General features: G+C 40.6%; 1 protein-coding gene across 2 annotated transcripts in view; it reads left to right on the plus strand.

Annotated features, from left to right (window-relative positions):
- Nucleotides 1-22,023, plus strand: part of SATB2 (SATB homeobox 2) — a 121,587-nt gene that overhangs the window by 62,771 nt on the left and 36,793 nt on the right. The window contains exons 8-9 of one of the 2 annotated variants that reach the window (XM_081919612.1): nucleotides 13,441-13,653; nucleotides 19,069-19,224. In XM_081919612.1, the coding sequence (XP_081775738.1) occupies nucleotides 13,441-13,653; nucleotides 19,069-19,224 (369 nt within the window). The remainder of the gene's footprint in view (nucleotides 1-13,440; nucleotides 13,654-19,068; nucleotides 19,225-22,023) is intronic. The other variant, XM_081919613.1, reaches the window with a different exon arrangement.

The following is a 22,023-nucleotide window of genomic DNA, read 5'->3' on the forward strand; positions in this document are numbered from 1 at the left end:
AAGCTGCCACAGGGGCCGAATCCCCATGACGGGGTGAGCTCCCGTTGCTCAGTCCCTGCTCCTGCCCACCTAGCAGTTTGAAAGCATATCAAAGTGCAAGTAGATAAATAGGTACCGCTCCAGCGGGAAGGTAAACAGCGTTTCCGTGCGCTGCTCTGGTTTGGCAGAAGCGGCTTAGTCATGCTGGCCACATGACCCAGAAGCTGTATGCCAGCTCGGCCAATAAAGCGAGATGAGCGCACAACCCCAGAGTCGGCCACGACTAGACCTAATGGTCAGGGGTCCCTTTACCTTTACCTAGCATGAACCGTGGTCAGGGATGATGTGATTTGGTTAGTTCTGATGTAATAATATATACTATTCTAAGGCAATGTACATGAAACACATCCCAGCCTTGCAGTGCACTATATAAATGCTGTTATTTCATGGTGAAATAGCAATCTTATTTCAAAATGCTTTATCCCTGAATAAATTGTGTGTCTGTCCAACATTTATGTCTATATTTGTGTGCATGCATAAAAATGGCTGCCGTTCCAGGCAGTCATATAGAACAGCATATCTCATCTCCATCCTTGCACCTTGGAACATTGTAAGTGTAGGCCAGGAGTAGTAGCAAAGATGGCAATACTGTCTATTTTTAAAAAATCTCCTGGAGGTCTGCTCCACACACAGCACAGGCCAGTTGTCTGTTCTAGTGGATTAATGATTTTTTTTGGCACTACCATGCTGAAAATGCCATGTTATGTGGGAACTAATTAACGTTCGCAGCATACTTTTATTACTTCCTTTCTGCTATTAAATTTATAAGATGGCTACAGCCAGCAAAAACATTCACTTTGAATCAAAATGACTGAATTTTTCAGGTTAGCCTTGAGGATATCAAATAAAAATTATAGTGGAATGCATGAGTATTTCCTTTTTAAAATGCTGCTTTTAATTTGGAAAAGGATTTCATCCCTCTGGAACTCTAACCTGTTTTGTTTGTATATGTATATGTATGCTCAATATAATAAACATAGACAGTATTGACACAGTGACATACTTTGAACTTGAGGAAGAGGTCAGCCATAATATTGGCTTTGTAGTTTTTCTACTACTGTTAATGAATGAAACACCATATTTTAGCAAATTTGTTAAATTTGTAATGATAGTACCCAAGCATACTGTGAAACAAACAAAAGCTATTCCCAGGGTCAAAAGCTTCTGGGTGAAATTTATTTATTTATTTATTCACTTTATATCCCATCCTGCCTCCCGAAGGACCCCAGGCAAATTTCACCAGATTTTATGGGGAGTGCAGAACTAGGATTAGTGAAACAGTGAAATGTCAAATATTCGTAAGAGTAGTAAAACAAGCATTGCTACAATTTCCCCAAGAAAGTAGGTATGCACTGTGCTGATCTATAACATTTAAAGTGGGTATCACTCTTCTTCTTGCTACGTGACTGAACTCTGTAACCATTAAATACTCCACCACCACATTAACATTAAGTGTTAAGTGACAGCTCAACATTTTTGGGTCCTGTTTCAGGTATAACTTTGGTCAGCTTACTTCAGTGCTGTTTCTCTCCCTTATTGTTTGGGTTCCTTTTCCCTCTGTATTTATCTCATGAAATAATCTGAGGTGCAGAGGTTGACCTTTATTTGAGAGTTTACATGAGCTGGAAGGGCAATAACTTTCTAAATTGAGTTAATGAGCATGTGTATTATATATGCAAGGCCCCAGTTTCAATCATCGTTATTTCCAGATAAAAGCTTTCAGATGGCTGCCACTAACAAATTTGCTCACAGTGGGCTCGGTTCAGATGATCATTTCTCATCAGCCACTTTGATCCTCCCTTTGTGAAAATGAACAAATCAGGAAATCTTCCCATTAACTATGGTGAATGGCTTCAGAACAAGCCAGAATATGAAGCCATGCTTTGAAGTTGGCTTCATATCTTGGCTTGTTCTGAAGCTATTCAACATAATTTTAAAAAGCAAGGAACTATAGTTAATGTAGTCTTCCTAGTTTGTTCACTTGCTCAGAGGTGCTTTGTGTGCAGCCAAAAGCTTGTTCAGAGCTCTACTTATTAAGCCAGTTTATTTATTTAATAAAATTTATACACCACTTGGCTGAGGGGGTGGAGAGAGTCCCTCAAAGTGGTTTACAAAGAATGATAACCTAAACAGCTGATATTTGTTTCAATGTGGGTAGTGTGCCTAGAAGATGGGAACTTGAGGTAACAGTATACCTGTGGCAGAGTTGCCGAGAACTCCATATATGCCATATTCAGTTTGAGACCTTGATAGGTTGTTAGAATATGATGTTTGCAGATGCAGCAATAAACAGGAGGAGAGAAATTGTGATAGAAATATGGGTTGGGGAATAAATATGGCCGCTGGAACCATGGAAATTAACAATCATATCTAGAGAGAAGGATGAAAAGTAAGGAGCAAAAGCTAATTTGCAAACTCATCCTACTTATATCTCTGACAAGTAAATTAAATTAAATTAAACTCTGACAAGTATTAAATTTTACCTTCAAAATACATATTTATTTATTTAAAAAAAAACTTTTCAGTAAACTAGCTAATAGAATTTATTAATCCCTAAATGATGGACTAGTATTTAATCCTTATATAGTGAGTGGTGTGTTGTACATTAACCTGCAATTAAGTCCAGCTTCATAAAATATGTACTGTGGGGCTTGTTTAATAGATAAACTATTCTCTAATTTATTTTAAAGTCCAATGACCTACATACTTGGAGGCTAAAAAACCCCTTTTACTAACATTATTTCTCCCTTGAGATCTTCCATCCAAGTAAATCTGTTAAATGAAGTAGAGGAAGCTTTGATCCAAACTAGGCTAAATCCATTGGAACAAATTGCTGACACACATGTGTATTGGGGAAAGGGAGAAATCTGAAAATGAATCTTGAAATGTGGTTAGATCTCACCCTAGATGTAGTGCAGGGACCTTTTTGTCTATAGTGTTTCCCCTTCCCCTTGTTCACGGACAATATAAGGAGGGGTGTAGCTAGTTTCTGAATACTTTGGTATTGTAACTATATCAGAAGGACCTGCCCACTTCCTCACGAATCTGCCCAAATACTAGGTGACTGGAGAAAAGGTCTTCGCAGTTGTAGTACTCTAGGGAGGCTTGTTGGATGCCAAATCTCCTCTTTATTTTGCATCTGGGGATGGCATTAAAGACAACAATGGCTCTGTTATACATTAGATCTGTTTTTAATCCTGCTGTACTTTTATCTTGCCCTGCTGCTTTTAGTAATATTCTCTACTGTTGGTATGCATTTATTCTTGTTCGTAAACTGCTTAGGGAGTTGTACAATGGGATATATATATTTTCTAAATAAGTCCACCGAGCTTACAAACTAAATAGTTCTTTGTATTAATCTAATTCAAGTTGCCTTGGGAGATCATTTGAAGGCAGAGTTTTAATTTTGTAAATAAATAAATAAATTAAAATTTTGGGGGAACTTTGCTCTCATTATTTATTAATGGAATTTCAGAGAACTGATAAAATTACTACTACTCAAAATTGCTTTCTGTTGCTTCCCCATTTCAGGGGAACTCACTACGTTTTTCAACAGTGGTTGGATTTCTCAGCTCCTCTTCTGGCACTTAACATTTCCCACCTCCAAAGGCTGTACTAATGATGTCATCTAGGAACTGGGCTCACATTGCATCCAGAACAAAATGTTCCTTTAGTTTAATGAGCAGGGAAACCCCACATATTTTAAGAAAGGTTTGTGTACAAGATAAGCTTTCTCCTTCATGGCCAATGGCAGCACCCAGTATGGTAAGGCAGCTACTGCTGCTGACAGCCCAGTATTGGGGGTGGGGGGGCTGGTTCTTGAGCAGGACTGACACTTGCTCCCCAGCTTGGATTTATCATGTGGCGGCAGCAGGCAATGTTCTGCTGTGAGGAAATGGTACCCTGGACAGCTCCATAGAAGATTGAGGCTGAAGACTTCATGAGAGTGGAGCTCAAGTGTTGCTTCAGCAAGAGTCAGTGTCACGCTGAGCCTTAAATAGCAGCTGTAGCTAGATCTACCATCAGTGAGAGGAGCCTCTTCCCTTAAAGGAAGTGGCAGCTTGTTCTAGCAGTTGTTTACTCAGTGTCAGAGGAGGACAGCATCATGTACTTGGGCTGGAGGGGTACTGGCACCACAGGGTTTTCTTGCAGACATGAGTGTGTGTTTTAGTTGTATCTGTTTAACCCTAAGCTGTAAGCTGTCTTGGGTCCTGCACTGGGAGAAATGCAGGATATAAACAAAGAAGTGATTCTGGTTGGCTAGGTGCCCTATGGGCACGTTCCTCTCCCAGTCTGAATCCCCAGCCTTATCCCCTGAAGAAAGGGAGTGTGAACCTAAGGTCATGATAGGCAGAAAGCTGCTATGTTGATGTTCCCTGGAGTGTAGTGGCATAGCGTGGGGGGTGCAGGGGGGGCCGGCCGCACCGGGCGCAACATCTGGGGGTTAGGGTGCGCAAATCCACGGGTTAGGGGGCGCAAATTACTTGCCTTGCCCCGGGTGCTGACAATCCACGCTACGCCACTGCTGGAGTGACATTATGTCGGTTCATTGTGGGAGTGTGTAAATGACATGTGGATTGCAAGTCATGACAAGGCTGCTGTCACCACTGCAGTTTTGAGAAATAAGCCTAGCTATTCAGGTGCCAGTTTATTGCACTTGAACTCTGAGATCCACCAACCAGAGCAAAAGACATGCCTTTTGTATTATTCTTTGTCCAAGGATTGGCTCTACATTACAGAACAAAACCAAGTCTTTCCACATAAAACTCCACTCATAATTATCATCACTCCTACTTCCTTTATTTCACCACTATAACATCTTGTTCTTACATTGTGAAATAATTGGGAGCCAGGAATCCTAGATGTCCTGGGTGATCTACCCAGAGATCTACCAGTAGATCACAACTGGAGTGTGCCAGAAATTGCTATATCAGGTTAAAAAATGCTTGTTTAGAAAATCATCATGCCATAAGTAAAATGTATGTGTGAACGAATCCTTATAGTGGAAATACTTCCTTTTTTGCAACAACATAATATTTTTGCTGAATAATTCCCCCAAATATCTATTGTAGCAACAAGGAATCGTTTGGCTTTTCTAATACACAATAAAACCCAGAGAGTGGAAGATTTATTGAAATCTTTGGATGCATAAGCACTGCTTTCTGTGATGTTGAGAAACTGAGCATATTTCTCCTTCCAAACTTTTTAGTGAAAGTATTTGTGCTCCCACTTGAGGCTCCAGCTATAAACTGAGGACTAGCCCCTTTTGTGGGCACCAGCAGGGTGATGTGTTCTTGCTCCAGGGATACAATTTATCAAGCCTCTCTCTATATTTTTGTGTTTTTGTTTTTTTTAAAGGACTTCCCTTTTTGTGAAATTGGGCCCGGTAGCTAGATTTGCTTAACTAGCTGGATGATTAGCAATACTTGTTTTATAGAACAAACACAGAAAATGGGAATATTTATGGAGCTAAAGATTTTTCTTATTGATAAAACTTGTCGTTTGCTTATATAGATGGAATAGATACTGGCCATCAGAATGGATAATTGTTGAAAGCATTATCTTTTAAGGTCCTCACTTTATTTCCAGTTGCTTTGTGACATGCAAGAATTTTAATTAGCAGCTGTCACCCACTTATTGTTTGTTACAGTATATCTTCCCTCCCCATTGAAATTTGAATGGAAACACATTTTAAAATTTGACAATGAGAAAGATACATTTTTCTGGATCTGTAGGCTGGTTTCTGTTTGTGGGCTCTAAATCACTTGTGAGGTGCTCTTGTATGCCTGTCATCTCTTTTCAAAAGAATCACAAAAGAATCGCAGCATCCATGTAACAAAATGTGAGTCTGTAGCCTTGATAGTTGCAAAGAGAAGATTAGAAATATGAGGGCAAAGTATAAAATAACTGGACGCAAGAAATATTGGAAAAAGAGGTTTTTTAAATATTGTGAATATAAATATATATATTTTTTTCAAAGTAAAGGTCACTTTCTATACATTTCAAAATAAGAATGTACGAATATGAATCTCTGAATTGTTGGGTCGGGAAGAAATTAGCACAGCACTTGGTTTATTTCCTTTGCAACAGATATGTGGAGAATAAATTGATCATGTAAAATTATGTATTGTGCCATCTTGATGAAAGTTGTTTAGTTTTTGCATTGCATGCTAATGTTGAAGTGATATAGTGGATTCATATTGTATACAAAGGGAAGATGCCATTGGGCAAAAAGGGCAAAAAGACTAGTGATTTGATTAGAAATGTCTTTTTTTTCCTAGCTCATTGGAAGCCAAATATTATCTGACCTTCGTCTTGTCTGCTTGAAGAAGGGCAAGATAACGTTTTCTTTTTTCTGTATTTATTAGGGGTATGAATCTGCTCTGTATGAACCCTGGCTCATGAGCAGAGGGGCAGGGGATCTGTGCCTTGTCAGAGTGAAGCAGAGCTCCCATGAGATCTGACAGGGCAGATCGGAGACCACACAGCACACCTCATTGCACCTTGTGACTCAGGCATAAAAAAACAAGACTGCATAAAGTACATACAATATTATGCCTTACCACAGAAAAACGATGTCTCATTCTCTAACTGTTAGGAAAATGCAAGGATGGAGTGGATGAAGGGCATAAAGGAAACATCGGAGTGGGGACAAAAAAACCTCCTTTGTGACTGACACATCTTGTTTTCAATCAAAGGGAAAGATTTCCCATGGCTCTGTAATCACAGTGATTTGGGAGTGGGATAAATAAATATAAACAAAACCACATGCAGGAAAGTAAATCCCTTTTTTATTATACGCCCCCACCTGCTCAAAATCAGTTTTAAAGGTGCATAGCTAAAAGTCCGTGGACCCATTTGTGGGCAGTTTGCTACACAGGGGCACCATTCTCTTGTCTGAAATTTTCAGACCAATTCCCCACAAAATACTAAGTGATTCCTTTTATGTATTCCCCCAACTGCAACAGCTGTCTTTTCAGGAAAACTACTGTGGCCATCCTTCTGAAATTTGGTAGGGTTCAAGCCTTCAGAAAAGGTGATTACTACTGCATCCTCCCCCCAAATCTCTTTCCTCAAGGTAAAATTAAAAATACACATTTTTTTCTAAAATTCAACATTGTGCTGTAGTGAATGTCCCATCAGCTCAAGCTCTTCAGCTTGCCAGGTCGAATGAGCCCCCTTTCTTCCCTGTCACACACTGTTCTGGGGGTTCTCCCTACCTGCTGAGCCAATTTGGAGGGTGTGTAGGGCGTGGAGCAGGGGAGAAGCCCCATTGCACAACCCGAAGCTCTCATGCAGGACATGGGCTGATGGGACTCATTAGGTGAACCTTGCGAAAGGTGTCAGGTCCACTACCCTCTGGCTGTATTTGCCTGTAATTTGGTGGGCTTAATCCAATTTGGAGGGACTGCCATGCCTGCAAAATCCATCCATTTCTAAGTTTACAGCCATTATTTTTATTCCCTGTAACAGTGATTGTTAGGAAACAGAGCTTTGTTTTTAACAAATCGGCTTCAGACTCGAAACATGAATTGAATCAAACAGATCACAGAGTGACTCGGAACAGATTGGACTGCTTCGTAAAGTGACAGATATAAACCCAGTTTGTAGCTGCTTTACACCTCTAGTATTTTTAAAATAAAAATGTACACCATAGTTATTGTTCATATGTCTCTTAACATTAGTTACAAAAGCCATTTTCTGAAGCTAATTTTGTGCAATTTTCTGATCGCCTGAAACTTTTTTCATGCTGAGTGCTTTATGGCACAAGGGGGGTGGGTGGGAAGGGTGTATGAATTCAATAGGACTTATTCTCAGGAAATTGGAGATAGGATAGCAGCCTTTTAAGTTGTTAGAATTAAAAGACTTAAATTAAGTCTTAAATTAAAAGGACCCCTGGAGAGTTAGGCCTTCTGAACATGGCCTTCTGCTTTCCTCCCAGCTCATAATTGTATTCTGGTTCTTGGAAGCAAATGTGTTGCAAGAATTTTGGGTATCAAAATATGTTGCTTCCTTTGTGATGTCGTTCAAAACGGTCTACTTTATTAAATACAATACTTAGCAGTTGCATGTGGTTTATTTTGCTCTTTCCTCACAATTCCCCTGAGCTCCACAAGCACACACTGCCCTTCCTAAAAAGAGATACTGTAATAAAAAGAGACTTTATTAAGCTAATGTAATAGCAGCATTTTCTTTGAGGAGTAAAACATTTCATTTTTAATAATAAAAATTGAATTCCCATCATTGCACACTGTATACATTTTATTCAAATCAGCCTGAATGCTGCCGTTCCAAGGCTAAGGAGAGATCTCCTGAGATATATATACGTTAAGCATTAGTTAAATTAGTTTTAAGATTCAGACTCAAACCAATATGTGATAATGAATTAAAGTTTAAAGTAATACCAGTATTGAAAATGAGGACATGTTGCGAGACATAATGGTCATAATAGTAACTCCATAGCAGTTACAGAATTATCTCTTTTATTATCTAAGATCAGAGACTAGTCCTTTAAATATGGGTGTTGTGAAAATGTCAATGAGCTAGACACGAGTGTTTTCTATAGCTAAATGCTAGCATCTTAATTGTGTTGAATGTATTGAAATAGCTGAAACCCAGCATTTTTGTCACATATCCAAACAGACCTGAAAACATAGAAATCCAAAATGGAAAATAAGAGAAATGATCTTGTTGAATCCCCCCCCCCCCTCCATGCACACTGAAATTTCAAATGGTGTTTCTTTATTTGATTCTAAATGATGAGATTTTTCAGTAAATCATCTTTGTATTTCCTGTTCACAAGACTAGGTGTGTTTTATTTTTGAATGTAATTGAAGTTCTTGTCCCTATTTTGATATTAGCCCTGGGACAGTACTGGGGGACTGCAGTTAGCTCTTCACATGTTACAGCAACACCATGAAAGTAGTGGTCAAAGGCCAGCATCCTAAATTATTTGGTGTCATCAGTGAATTTGTCCACCTTGTCGCTTGCCCCCTACTCTAGATAATTTATGAACAACTTGAAAATTACTGGTCCTAAATCAGATTTGTTTGAAACCCCACTGATTACATCACCCAGTTGCAAGAACTGTCAGCTTATTCCTACTCTCTTATTGTTCTTTAACCAGCTACCAATCTATGAGGGGACTATAAGTTCCCATGACTTCTAAGTTTGCTCCTGCGTTTTGGGTGAGGGTCTGTGTCATAAGCTTTTTGAAAGGTCCAGTGTACAATGTCTACCAGATCAATCCACATGACACTGTCAAAGAACACTAAACAATTAGTGAGACAGGACTTACTCTTGCAGAAGCCATGTTGATTCTTTTTCAGCAAGCCTTATCCTTCTGTATGCATGACAATTTTACCGTTGTTACTTTCCACCAATTTCCCTGGAACAGACAGTTTTCTGTCTCCCTTCTTGATCCCTTTAAAAATTTATGGTATTTTGGCTGCTTTTCAGTCTTCAGGTACAGACTGATTTTAGGGACAAGTTGCATATTTTTATTCCAAAGGCCATCAATTTCAAGTTCCAAGTGCTTCAAGAACTGTTGAGGGGATACCAGTTGGATCTCATGATTTGTTCATTTTTAATTTGTCAGTAAGACTTAAATCGTTATCTCCTGTCACAGCTATTTGCCTCAGTTCTTCACGTTCCCTTCTTGAAAATGTTGGTCTCCATGTGGTTGTGAGCAGCTGTTGCAACAGTGATGTGGGATGAGCCCATGGAAAATCAGCTCCCACAATTCTGCTGTAATGTGTAAATTTATGCCATTAATGGTTCGATTGTGAGAACATTCTCTGTAACAACTGAAAGTGATAATATAAACTTATTATCACTTTTGGTTGTTGCAGAGAATGTTCTCACAATTGAACCATTGATGATTATTTTGAGGTTTCGTTAGCAGGAGCAACTAAATCATTTGTTGCAAATACGTTACATATTGTAAAATGTAAAGCCCCAAATACCTGGCATTTTGAAGACTCATTGTAAAAGTGTAGAATTCCAGATTTGCAAATCCTATATGTAGCACACTTTTTTTTTAATTCCCTCACCCTCATTTTTAAAACACTTTAAAAAAAAAACAGTTATGTTGAGGTTGGAAGGCAATTCCTGTCCAGATAGCCATTTTATGAGTTGTCTCCCTGAGACTAGATAAATATTTGAAAAAAAAGGTATGGTTACAGGTTTAGGTCTATACAGTAGAATTTTGGGCAGTGATCCTTTGCCCAGTTTTTTTATGCCTGATGATCTTAAACTTGCATAACTATATGCAGAATTGGACATCTAGAGTTGTATGGCTATTACTGTATAATTTGTCCCTCCCCCCTTTAAGAAAATGCTCTGTTGGTATGAGCTAATTTAGCCAATGGAATTTTATAGCAAATTACAAATGTTGTGGGTTTTCGCCTCCTGCTTGTCCTCTGTAGCAGAAACATGCTTTGCAGAAATAAAAACAATCTCCAGCTATCTTCAGGCATTTCTCAAAAATAGCATCACAACAGTTTGTCTGGCTGGGCCAGTTCCCTTACCACACACCTGGTGTATATCACTTTAAAAATAAATTATGCCTCATTAAATTACAATTAAATGAAATCATGATCGTTTGTTTTTCTTGAAGGAAGATGCTTTGCATATTGAAAGCCTAATTTGTTGCAGGTGAGAAAAAGCTGAACAGATTATTTAGCACCACTTTATTCTTTTTTTTTGTAATCCCGATTGTTGGTTAGTATTTGTATATACCATTTCAGAACTATATGAACATAAATGATAAGTGCTCTCATGATATTTTGTTTTACTGACTTCATTATCTATTTGCCATGGGTTATCAGCATAGCCTGTCAGTACAATCTATTTTCAACCATGCAATGAAATAGATTTCATTTTTAAGACATTAATTTTGCATGAAAAAAATTGTCACATTCAACTACATCCTAGTCTGAATCATTTTGGGGTTCTTCTGCACATGTCTCTTACTCTTGAAAATGTAACATGGGAAAGAGTTGAAAATAATAATAATAAAAATGGGGAAATGCTTCGACAACGCTGAACTGCTTCCATGGTCTTCTGGTTCCACTGGATCCTTTAGGGAAAGTGGACCAGCATAGGATCCAGCAGATCATTTATAGTTCTGAGCAGCCCTGACCTTTCCTCCAAACACCCCATTTCAGGTGCTTATGCTGGCTAGCTCTGGAAGTAGCTCCCACTTGATTGAAGTGTATGACAAGCCTCTACTGCCGCAGAGCCTTCCTCCATCAACAGCTCCTCTCCACTGGCATAGCTGATGGAGAGGGACTCACTGTTCATCCTATCACACACATATACAGCAAATTTTGGAGGTTTAGATTGCTCTCTAATCAAACCAATACTAATGCCATTTTCTTAAGTATGAAACAAGGTGACCGACCACTCATATAGCTCTGCCTCCCGAGACTAATAAAAATTGAGGGATTTATGTTCTGACTGATTACCAGGACTGTTAACTAGGATACTACACTTCATACCTGTGTCCTGGCCTCCAAAATGCTGTAGGCTACTTAGCCCTGTAAGTCCAGAAAAGATGGGTGGTGGTATCGTGTGCCATAACTCTGTAGGATGCTGTCCTAGCTTGAGAAACATAGAAAAGCATAGTAAAGAAGAGGCTGCACATATACTTTCTCTTTCCCTATTGGCTTTAAAATACAAAAAAGGATACATAAGCAGTCATTGTTGAAAATATTGCCAGAAGGGAAGGTGTTGAGAATGGGAGTAGATTGCCCATGGAAGGGAGGATGAAGAACATTAGGAAAGCAGTGATTGGGTGTCTCTTGTCTATTTGCAAAGCGACGGTAGTTATTAACTAGGTATAGTTTGACTTTTTAGGAAGAAACTTTTCATAATTTTGTAGTAAACTGGTAACCATCTGTTCTCCTAGGCAAAGACATAAAGCGTATAGTAGCACAAGTTTCAAAGCAATATTCGAAATTACTTAGTAATCAGTAATATTTATATCCCAGTTATTGTCAGGATGCTGTCAGTGGTTTCCGGCTGTTTGCCCTGGAAAGTATAAAGACAAGGAAAAGTTTCTTACCATCCTTTTTTATTTCAATCTTTACAGAGAGAGGCTATAGAACCCAGCCTCTTGGATAATGGTGTTGTCCCAAGTGAATCCCCACCACCCGTCTCTCCCACTTCCTCATTCATCATTCTCATTGTCTCCTCTACGGGTGCCGCTACGTTCCCTCTGCCTTTCAGCTCTTTGCTCTCCTACTTTTAGGGCTCGCCAGGTTCTGGGAGATGGAGGGTCTGGGGTGCTTTCTAATGACAATGTGTCAGCTGGGTGTTGTCCCGGCTCTCCCATGATTTCCTAGCTTTCCCTCTCATCTGCCTCTGAGTTGCTACCTCCCTCAAACCCCTGTTGTAAATCTATACAGTGGTACCTCCGGTTAAGAACTTAATTCGTTCTGGAAGTCCGTTCTTAACCTGAAACCATTCTTAACCTGAGGTACCACTTTAACTAATGGGGCCTCCTGCTGCCGACGTGCCCCTGGCGCACGATTTCTGTTCTCATTCTGGGGCAAAGTTCTTAACCCGAGGTACTACTTCGAGGTGTTTGTAACCCAAGGTACCACTGTACTATCTTCTTCTTCCTCTTGCCTGGAAGGGTCAGGATAGGGAGGGGGTCTCCACCATTCCTCCTCTGCCCAGTCCATGACAATTGCTTAGGAACATCTTATGTCCTATGCCCTTGCTTGCTTTCTGTGGGCCTAACTACATGCTATACGAATAACTGAACCTCTGGCTTCTTTCATGTAAAAAAAAAGCTTGATGTATTTGATGAATATGGACATTGCCATATCTTGGCTTTCTAAATGAGGCAGCAAGCAATTTTCAAATTATTAATTTCTAAGATGAAGTATCTTGAGAATTTCTCATATTTGCAGCATTTTCTCCCATTAGAAAGAATTGACAGGTTTGCAGTGAATGAACTGTAACATCCAAACTCTGCCAAACATTTTTCTTCATAAGTCTCCAGTGCTGTTTAAATGTCTGAACTAAATTTACCAAACTTGGCAGATTCCTGAAGATGAACAGGGCTGCCAAGTGTTTCCAGCCTGAAGCAGTAAGAGTGAGAGCACTAATAGTTCTTAAAATAGTTTCAGGAGGCACCTGCCTATAATGGTAGTTTTACACTGACCCACCTGCCTCTTTGGCACCTCTTTGTTCAGGTTGATCTTAAATATATGATAGAATCTGAACAGAAATGCTCCTAAATAAACCACAGTCCCAAGGAAACAAGGTTTGTTTCTACAAAACATTCCCTGTGCTTTAACATCTTATGAAGGGTCTCAGCATTGCAACCTGGCTGGTTACAATAAACACATTTTTAAAAAGACTTGGCCTTTTTTTAATTTTTTGAACCAGGGATTGCTATCAGAGATTCTGCGTAAAGAAGAAGACCCTAGAACAGCTTCCCAGTCCCTCCTGGTAAATCTGAGGGCAATGCAGAATTTTCTCAACCTGCCTGAGACAGAACGAGATCGTATATATCAGGATGAGAGAGAGAGGAGTATGAACCCCAATGTGAGCATGGTGTCTTCAGCTGCCAGCAGTCCAAGTTCCTCCAGAACCCCCCAGGTAAGGTGCAACCCTATTATAATTGCTTTCACAATTGTCCCGTTATCCAGAAACAGGAGGGCAGGCATCATTTGAGATGACCTGTTAGGATTTTCCCATCTGGTATTCAGTCCACTTGAGTGCTTCTTGGAACCTTGATTTTTTAGGGTTTGGAGTTGAGCTAACACGATCCTGTTATCTTCTGGCAATACTTTGTAGATGAAACTAGTTAGTATTTAATGCTGCAAATATAAAGAATGAGAATTCAATGGACTACATGAAAGAATTCAAATGCGAGGCAGGTTGTGCACATCAACTGTGATTGAAAGCATCACAACACTGATGTGCATGTGGAGGCCCATGGAAATGAGGGTAACTCCAGTCTCTTCAGCGATAGAAAATGCTCCTCATACATATCTCCCCTGTATGCTTGAAGAGAACTAGGCAGTCACTGCATCCTCTGAACCGTGCTGTAGCCTTGAGCATCATAGCTTTTCCATTAAGTGTCTATGATTTTACTCCATGATTGCCATACTGATTGGAATGTCATCCAGTTCTTCTTCTAACTAATGACAAGCCAGGATTTAAGCAGCCAGCAGAGGCCCTTTTTTGAGATATAATGAAGGATTTGTCGAGGTGGCTGCAACCAGCTGGTAGCAAAATGCATTTAGAAAATACAGCTCATCCAGAACTCAACAGCTAGATCGTTTACTGTGATTTGCCACAGCATTTGAGAGCTTTCACTGGGCTTTAGTTGTTTTCTGGGCATAATTCAAAGTGAAGATGCTTTAATACCCTAAATGGTCCGCGTCCAGGGTTCCTAAAGGACTCTGTACACTTACATGAACCTGACAATGTGCTGAGATCATCACTAGAACTTAGGTTGAACAACTAGGTCTTAATGCAGTAGTGTAGCTGGAGTGGGGGGGGGCACCCCTGGTGGCACTTAACTTTGGGGGCCGCATGCTAGAGCCCAAAGTGGTGCGCAAGTCTGGGTACCCCAGAGCCTGGTGCACTGCTTCCCAAAGCAGAGGGTGGCTGAGAAGCACAACTGGCATGTGCTGGCCCTGGTTCCAGTGAATTTTATCTGCATCGGGGAAATAGATTCCATCAATATGCTTGTTGAAGGCAGCCCTTTTCCTGTGGCCTCGTTGGCCTAATCTCCATGCCACATTGTGACCTACTTCTCTGCTGGCTTCACAGCAAGAGTGGAAGCATTTTGTTTCCAACAGTCCCTCCGCCAGAGAAAAATCGCCTTCCTCCTCATTTCACTGATGCCTTGAGGTCCTCATAGTATCTAACAAGAACGTTTCACAACTTTCAGGATTGTTTACAATTAAAAGAATATATATATGTTCTCAGCACCTCCCTGCCTCCCACAATCCATGCTGGAGCGAGAGCCAGGTACTGAGACAAACTGTGAGTGAAGCCCATTCACCCATGTCCCTGGGGGGAATTTGCAAGGATAATTACCCACAATCATCATTGTTTTTCCTTCGCCAACGATCTCCCGCTGTTGTGGGTGCTGCCTCCATTAAGGCAGAGCAGAACCGGAAGCCTAACTTCTGAGACCCTTCACTTGGTATTGTTATAATGAGGCTATTATTGGATTGTAATTGAAAACTAAAAAAATAATAATTATATATGTATGTATGTTTGTGTGTGTACACACACACACACACACACACACACACCACACTAGTTTAATTGCTAAAAAAGCAGAGTGATTCTTTTTTAAAACGATCAGTTGTGTGTATGTGTAATTGTAACTGTGAAAGGCCTGTGGCAATAAACAAAAAACATTTGCTTGTTGCTGGAAAGCTCTAGGATTAGTTCCCAGGCTGCCCTCCTTGGCAGATCATGCCACAGAGAAGGTGCCACACCTGTATTATCTCTTTCACCTTAACACTGAAAAAGGGGGCACCCTTGAAGGGTCTCAGAAGTTAACCTTAACATCTGAGAATGTTCATGTGCAAATAAAGAGTTGATTGCATCCAAGGTAGCCAAGTGAAGGAGCTCCTTCTTTTGCATTATCTGGAGGAGTGTACTGTATATAGAAGATAGCTCACCCAGGAAAAACTTAATTTGTTAGCACTAGTAGTATACCTTAACTGAAACAGGGAGAAATTCCTAAGTTATAAAGTGCTATAAAATGCATAAGACTTGTCACTTAGAGGGGACATATTGATGCTAGGAGACTGCCTTCAAAAACAGCCAAAATGGGTAGACAAGAGAAAATGTATTACAAATTAACGACAAATTTGTTCTGTGCCAAAGTTAATCCTATATACAAAATGTTGTTTCCATAGATACCAATCTGTGATATGATTTTTTGCAGTGTGGTGGGTAATCTGAGAATGTATCAAGAAATACAATAAATACCCCCATTGTATTCCCTGTTGTTTTAGTTGTTATCCTTAGTTTGTAGCTTTACATTGATAAACTATTATTTTGAGATGTGTCCTTAATATTACATGGCCTGTGCCAAACTAATCCAGTAAAAGAGTCCAGGGGTATTGAACATGAAAAGGTTTAAATGCTGCTTTCTTTATTCTGTGGTAAATTTATTTAGTTAATGTCTATATTCTACACATTTATTTAGTTCTGTCATTTTTCTGTTTGAAGAAATGGCAACAAAACTTCCTGAAAACAGCATTTAAAAATTAACAATTATAAAAATACAAATCAAAAACTCATATAGAAACAAATGAAATAAAAAAGTTAAGTAGCAGCCCCACCAAACTCTTGTTTGCATACTGTGCCAGAATTTTTTCAAACGTTAAGCTAAACCATGGCTTAGCACACACAAACTAATGTGCAAATTCTCTCAGAGTGAAGATCGTGGCCACTGTGCTCTTTGCCCAGTCCTGCTGCTGCTATCCTGCCCAGCACTAAGCCATGTTTGCTATCGTGTTGCAGCTGAATCTGTCCCCCAGACAAACCACATGCAACAAATGAAGAAGAAAACTAGGTTTACAGCTCATGTAATGTAATGTAATTCCAGAGGGACGCGGGTGGCGCTGTGGGTAAAACCTCAGTGCCTTGGACTTGCCGATCGTATGGTCGGTGGTTCGAATCCCTGCGGCGGAGTGAGCTCCCGTTGTTCGGTCCCAGCTCCGCCCACCTAGCAGTTCGAAAGCACCCCTAAGTGCAAGTAGATAAATAGGTATCACTTTATAGCGGGAAGGTAAACGGCGTTTCCGTGCGCTGTGCTGGTGCTGGCTCGCCAGAGCAGCTTCGTCACGCTGGCTACGTGACCCGGAAGTGTCTTTGGACAGCGCTGGCTCCCGGCCTCTTAAGCGAGATGAGCACGCAACCCCAGAGTCGGTCACAACTGGCCCGTACGGGCAGGGGTACCTTTACCTTTTTAATGTAATGCCAAACCAAACCATGGCAATAGCCCTGGGTAGCTGCAGTATTCACTCTGGGAACTCATTCAGGGCATGTGGAAACTGGGTCGCAGTCTCTGTCAGAAAGAAATAAATACTGTAAAACATATTTGTATTGTCTGTTGAAAACTGAGCAGAGACTGGAAACCAGACAGGCCTCTTTCAGAAGTTCATTCTATAATCTTGGTGTCACAGCAAAGAAGATTTGATCCTTATACCCACCCACTTTACTGCTGATGGTGGAATTACAATTATATTTTCAAAATTGCATGCAACTCCAAACTGAAGGAACACATCTTGCATTTTTCTAGGCAATATAGGTCTACCTCTGTTGAGACCTTTCCTCTCTCTGCTTTGATCTTGCAGAGGAAGGAACTGCAGTTGCATACTTCACAACAGTGGCGTAGCGTGGGGGGTGCAGGGGGGGCCAGCCGCACCGGGCACAACATCTGGGGGTTAGGGTTAGGGGGCGCAAATCCACGGGTTAGGGGGCACAAATTACTTGCCTTGCCCCGAGTGCTGACAACCCACGCTACGCCACTGCTTCACAAAAAGTCAGAACATTTCCCCCTCTCAGCTGCTCACTGCTGAGCAGCTGATAGGTGGAAGAAGACCCAGAGGGCTGGATAAAATCTGTGGACTGAGCGGAACACCTCTGGGTTAAACATACTATTTATATTCAGTACCTCCCTAAATCAGGCTGTTTTAAGGTGCCAGCATGGGAGAAATGACATTACAGTCTTTTTCTATATACAGTACACGTTAGCTTAATTTAATGTTTCAGTTCCATAAAAAGCTTGCTAGATCAGTGTCCTAGATTACTGCTGTGTGCAGATAACTGCTGTTAGATAGAATAGCATGTGCAATACAGTCATACCTTGGGTTGCGAACGCTGCGGGTTGCGCATTTTTGGGTTACAGATGTGCCGAATCTGGAAGTACCGGAACGGGTTATTTCTGGGTTTTGGCGCTTGTGCATGTGCAGAAGTGCCAAATTGCATTATGTGCGTGCTCAGACGCGGCATTGTGGGTTGCAAACCCGCCTCCCGCATGGATCATGTTCGCAACTAGAGGTTCTACTGTATAATCATTACCAGATACATAGGTTACTGGGCAGTTTCAGTGATGTATCTGACTTGTACTGTTGAAACGAGCAGCCAGTCTGAACAGGTTTTCATCTGGTTTCTGGTTTTGGGGTAATGACCTTTCCCCCTCCATTCCTAACTTGTTCTCTCTTTGATGGCTTAGTAAGTGGAAGTGCCAATATTCTCTGTTTATTGTCCTTCATTTGTCCCAGAAGTTGATTGGAAGTCATTCAATTAAAAGGAGTGCACTGGAATATGCAGAACTGCAATATGAGTTTAGGAGACCAAGGGCAGCACACCACACATACTGTGAAGCCTGGTGTTATGAATTTTTGTTCATTCTCACTGATTTCCTAGGTGAAATTAGGTGACTATCTGGGCAGCATAATGATGGGAAACCATACATACTCAAATGACATACATATAGCTTTAATAAAGGATGAGAGAGACTTGAGGGAGTGCATTAAATTGAGTAATAATTTATTATTTAGAGACCTCTATGCATTTACTCATTTTTTCTGGAAGAATTGGCTCTTCCTCCAAGGTATGCAGTTTTATGGGGAGAAAAAGCAAAAGTCCAAATACTCATGTATGTATTATATTGTATTTTCTGGCTAGCCCCATCAAGTGACTGCCTGGGATTTAATTCTTCTGCTATATAACCTTTCAGGTTTTTGGTATATGTGCTTCTATGTGTGTTGAGAGAGAGCGAGTGAGCGAGCTCTGTGTGTGAAGAGAGGGGGGAAGGGAGGGAGAGGGAGAGAGGACTGTGAACGTCCTATAGGAATGCACTGCAATTATTTCCAATCACAATTAACCTGATTAGAATAATGGACAGGAAGTGTCCCTCTGTAGCTAATGCAGTTTGGCATCAGCTGACTGAAATCCTTTGATAATTTCTGCACAGATGGCTGGGCTGAAAGCAGCACTTTTTTAATTATTATTTTCATGGTCTCTCGGTAGGCCAAAACCTCGACACCGACAACAGACCTCCCCATTAAGGTGGACGGAGCCAACATCAACATCACAGCTGCCATTTATGACGAGATCCAACAGGAGATGAAAAGGGCCAAGGTGTCTCAGGCTCTGTTTGCCAAAGTGGCTGCCAATAAAAGTCAGGTGAGTAGAGGGTTCTTTTTGAAAGAGCAGAGAAAGCTTCAAGGTTGAAATTGGACCCATCCCTCCCCCCCCATCATTAAAGTATATCGGTTGCAGCATTAGTAACAACATCAATGATCCCTGGAGAATCCATTGCACTTTGTCTTTTTGCTCCTAAATAATTTCTTTCTGCCTCTTTAAAGTGAATGGCTAGCAAAGACAAATCAAATTATCTTCCTTTAACTGAAAAGTAAAAAAAAAAAAAAAGAAACCGGACCATAAACTGCTTCCCTGTCCTCCACCTGGTGCAGTAAATCAAGAACCCCTGGAATTATTGTGTTGTACACATTTAACAGATTTGATTCCTTAACAGTTGTTTGATTCCTTAAACAATTGTCTTATGGGAAGCCAACAGAAAACCACAGATTGATTGATCACTGTATTCCTTGTAGTTTTAAAAAATATGAAATGGAAGCATTATAAAATGCTGAAAGTAATTCTGTTACCATCATTCACAGAAATATTGAATTTATTCTAATGTGTTACATGGATTTGTATATGAGGAGGATCCAAATCTTTCTCATGCTCATTTTCTTCCTCCTCTTCTAAATCATCATGTCTCCTGTTGCACCACTTGTTTTCAGTGCAGCCTGTGGGCTAATGCTCACAGAAAAGGCAAGAGCCCAGGCACAATATGAAATACATAAAAGGAAAATGCCATGGAGCCCTCTTACACTGTTAAATGAATAAAAATCTCATGTACCACATGGCAAAATATAATGAGACTGGAGCTGTTAAACGAATAAAGCTGTTAAAAGCATAATGCCACTTGGCACAACTACTGTGCATTTAACGGTTTTCCACTGTGTAATAAATGACATATGTGGTAAAAGTGCAGTAAATATAAAAACTGCACACAATTGATTTTGCAAACGTGCCCTTCGTCCTTGCCTGCATACAAATACCAAATACCAAAGATGTGTGTGCAGTGCGGCCAAGGCTGGATAGTCCTTAATCAGGACCCTTTTAGGACAAACTGAATTACCAGGCTCTTTCTGAGGTTTGGCTCCAAAATGTCATTTTACACAGAAGAGTCTTGAAATAGAAAGACTGTGAGCCACCCAAAATAATTTGGGTGGCTCACTAGCTTCCGTCTGTGCCAATTCGAATGTAGAAATTCCAAAGGAGCCAGCCACCATCTACTCTCTAGAGCTAGAATGCATTAAACGTTCTTGCTGTGAGCATACAGAAACTCCAGATAGAAAAAAAGTAGGAAGGGTTTAAATTGTGGGAAAGTGACATTTGCTGTGGCTGTGCCCAGTAATACGTCATGCATAAGCATTTTTGAGCATGTGCTGCTTTTGTTTCACAGGTCTAGTAGGTAGCACTGATTACTCTGTGATGCCTTAATATTAACTGTTATACTGAAGGCACTTGGATTTTCTGTTTACAGTAGGTATAGGAAATTTGGTCAGCACTGGTAACCACATCAAAAAAATATACTAAGAGCTTGAAGTTGCTATTTAGTATAATTTGCATATCATGTGTACATTTTCATGAACATTTTCAAACCATAGCTGGTTGCCATGGTGCCTTTATTGTACAACTTGAGTTCTGGGGAGGCTAAGACAGAGTTTGAGAACCAGTGGCACTTCCACTTTCTTATAGGGTCATAAGCAGCATTCATCTGTTAGTATAAAGTTAGTATATATGGGTGAGAGAAATATTAATTTCTGGAAAATTGATAAGATCCAACTTAACACAGAAGCATGTCTAAAAGTACCTAGTAAGCCTCTAAATAAATTCCTACTGAGAGCCAGAACTCATAAGTACATAAGAATAGTCCTGGTGGATCAGAATGTGGTCTATCACGTCCACAGTATCCTATTTCAAACATGAGCAGCAAGGGCACCAATAGGACCAGTGACTAGTAGCAACTGTCATGGTAACACACTAACTATATGGCCAGTCACTCTACCCAATTTTCTCACCAAACCGATTCTTGAGCAAAGCAGAACAATAGCTCCATATGGTGCTTCCACAGAGGGCCTGTAAGCACTCATTCCAGACCATCTGATTTTGAGGGCTACACATGTCCTGTTCCTTCCAGATTCCATAGAAGATAGGAACAAAAGCAAGTGTTCTCCACTGCATCACATTTTGCTTTTTTTTCAGAGCTAAAGTCAGTATTTGTTCTGGTACTTATCCCAAGATAATCACATAAAAGAAAAAGAATCACATAGAGCAGCAGTGGGGAACTGATTCTGGCATGCAGGCTAGGCGCTGTGGTCTAAACCACTGAGCTTCTTGGGCTTGCTGATCAGAAGTTTGGCGGTTCAGATCTGTGTGATGGGGTGAGCTGCCATTGCTTTGACCCAGCTCCTGGTATGAAAGCATACCAGTCCAAGCAGATAAATAGGCACCACAGGTAAATGGCGTTTCTGTGTGCTCTGGCACGGTGTCCCGTTGTTCCAGAAGCAGTTTAGTCATGCTGGCCACATGATCTGGAAAGCTGTCTGTGGACAAACGCCAGCTCCCTCGGCCTGAAGCGAGATGAGTGCTGTACCCCATAGATGCCTTTGACTGGACGTAACTTTCCAGGGGTCCTTTACCTTCCAGGGGTCCTTTACCTTACCTAGGTATCTATCTTTCCCACCATCTGTAGGCATGGCTGCCCACCTGTCTATCACATTATATCACATGACTTGCTCCTTCCCACCTGTTTTGGAATTAAACTGTATAGGATGTATGGTACTTTGAAGCCCAGATAATAAGCTGACGGTTTGGGCTTCACAGCACCACACAGGGTTCCATGAAAGC

This window comes from Podarcis melisellensis (genome assembly GCF_964234715.1).
Source record: "Podarcis melisellensis genome assembly, chromosome: 1".
Taxonomy (NCBI): Eukaryota; Metazoa; Chordata; class Lepidosauria; order Squamata; family Lacertidae; genus Podarcis; species Podarcis melisellensis.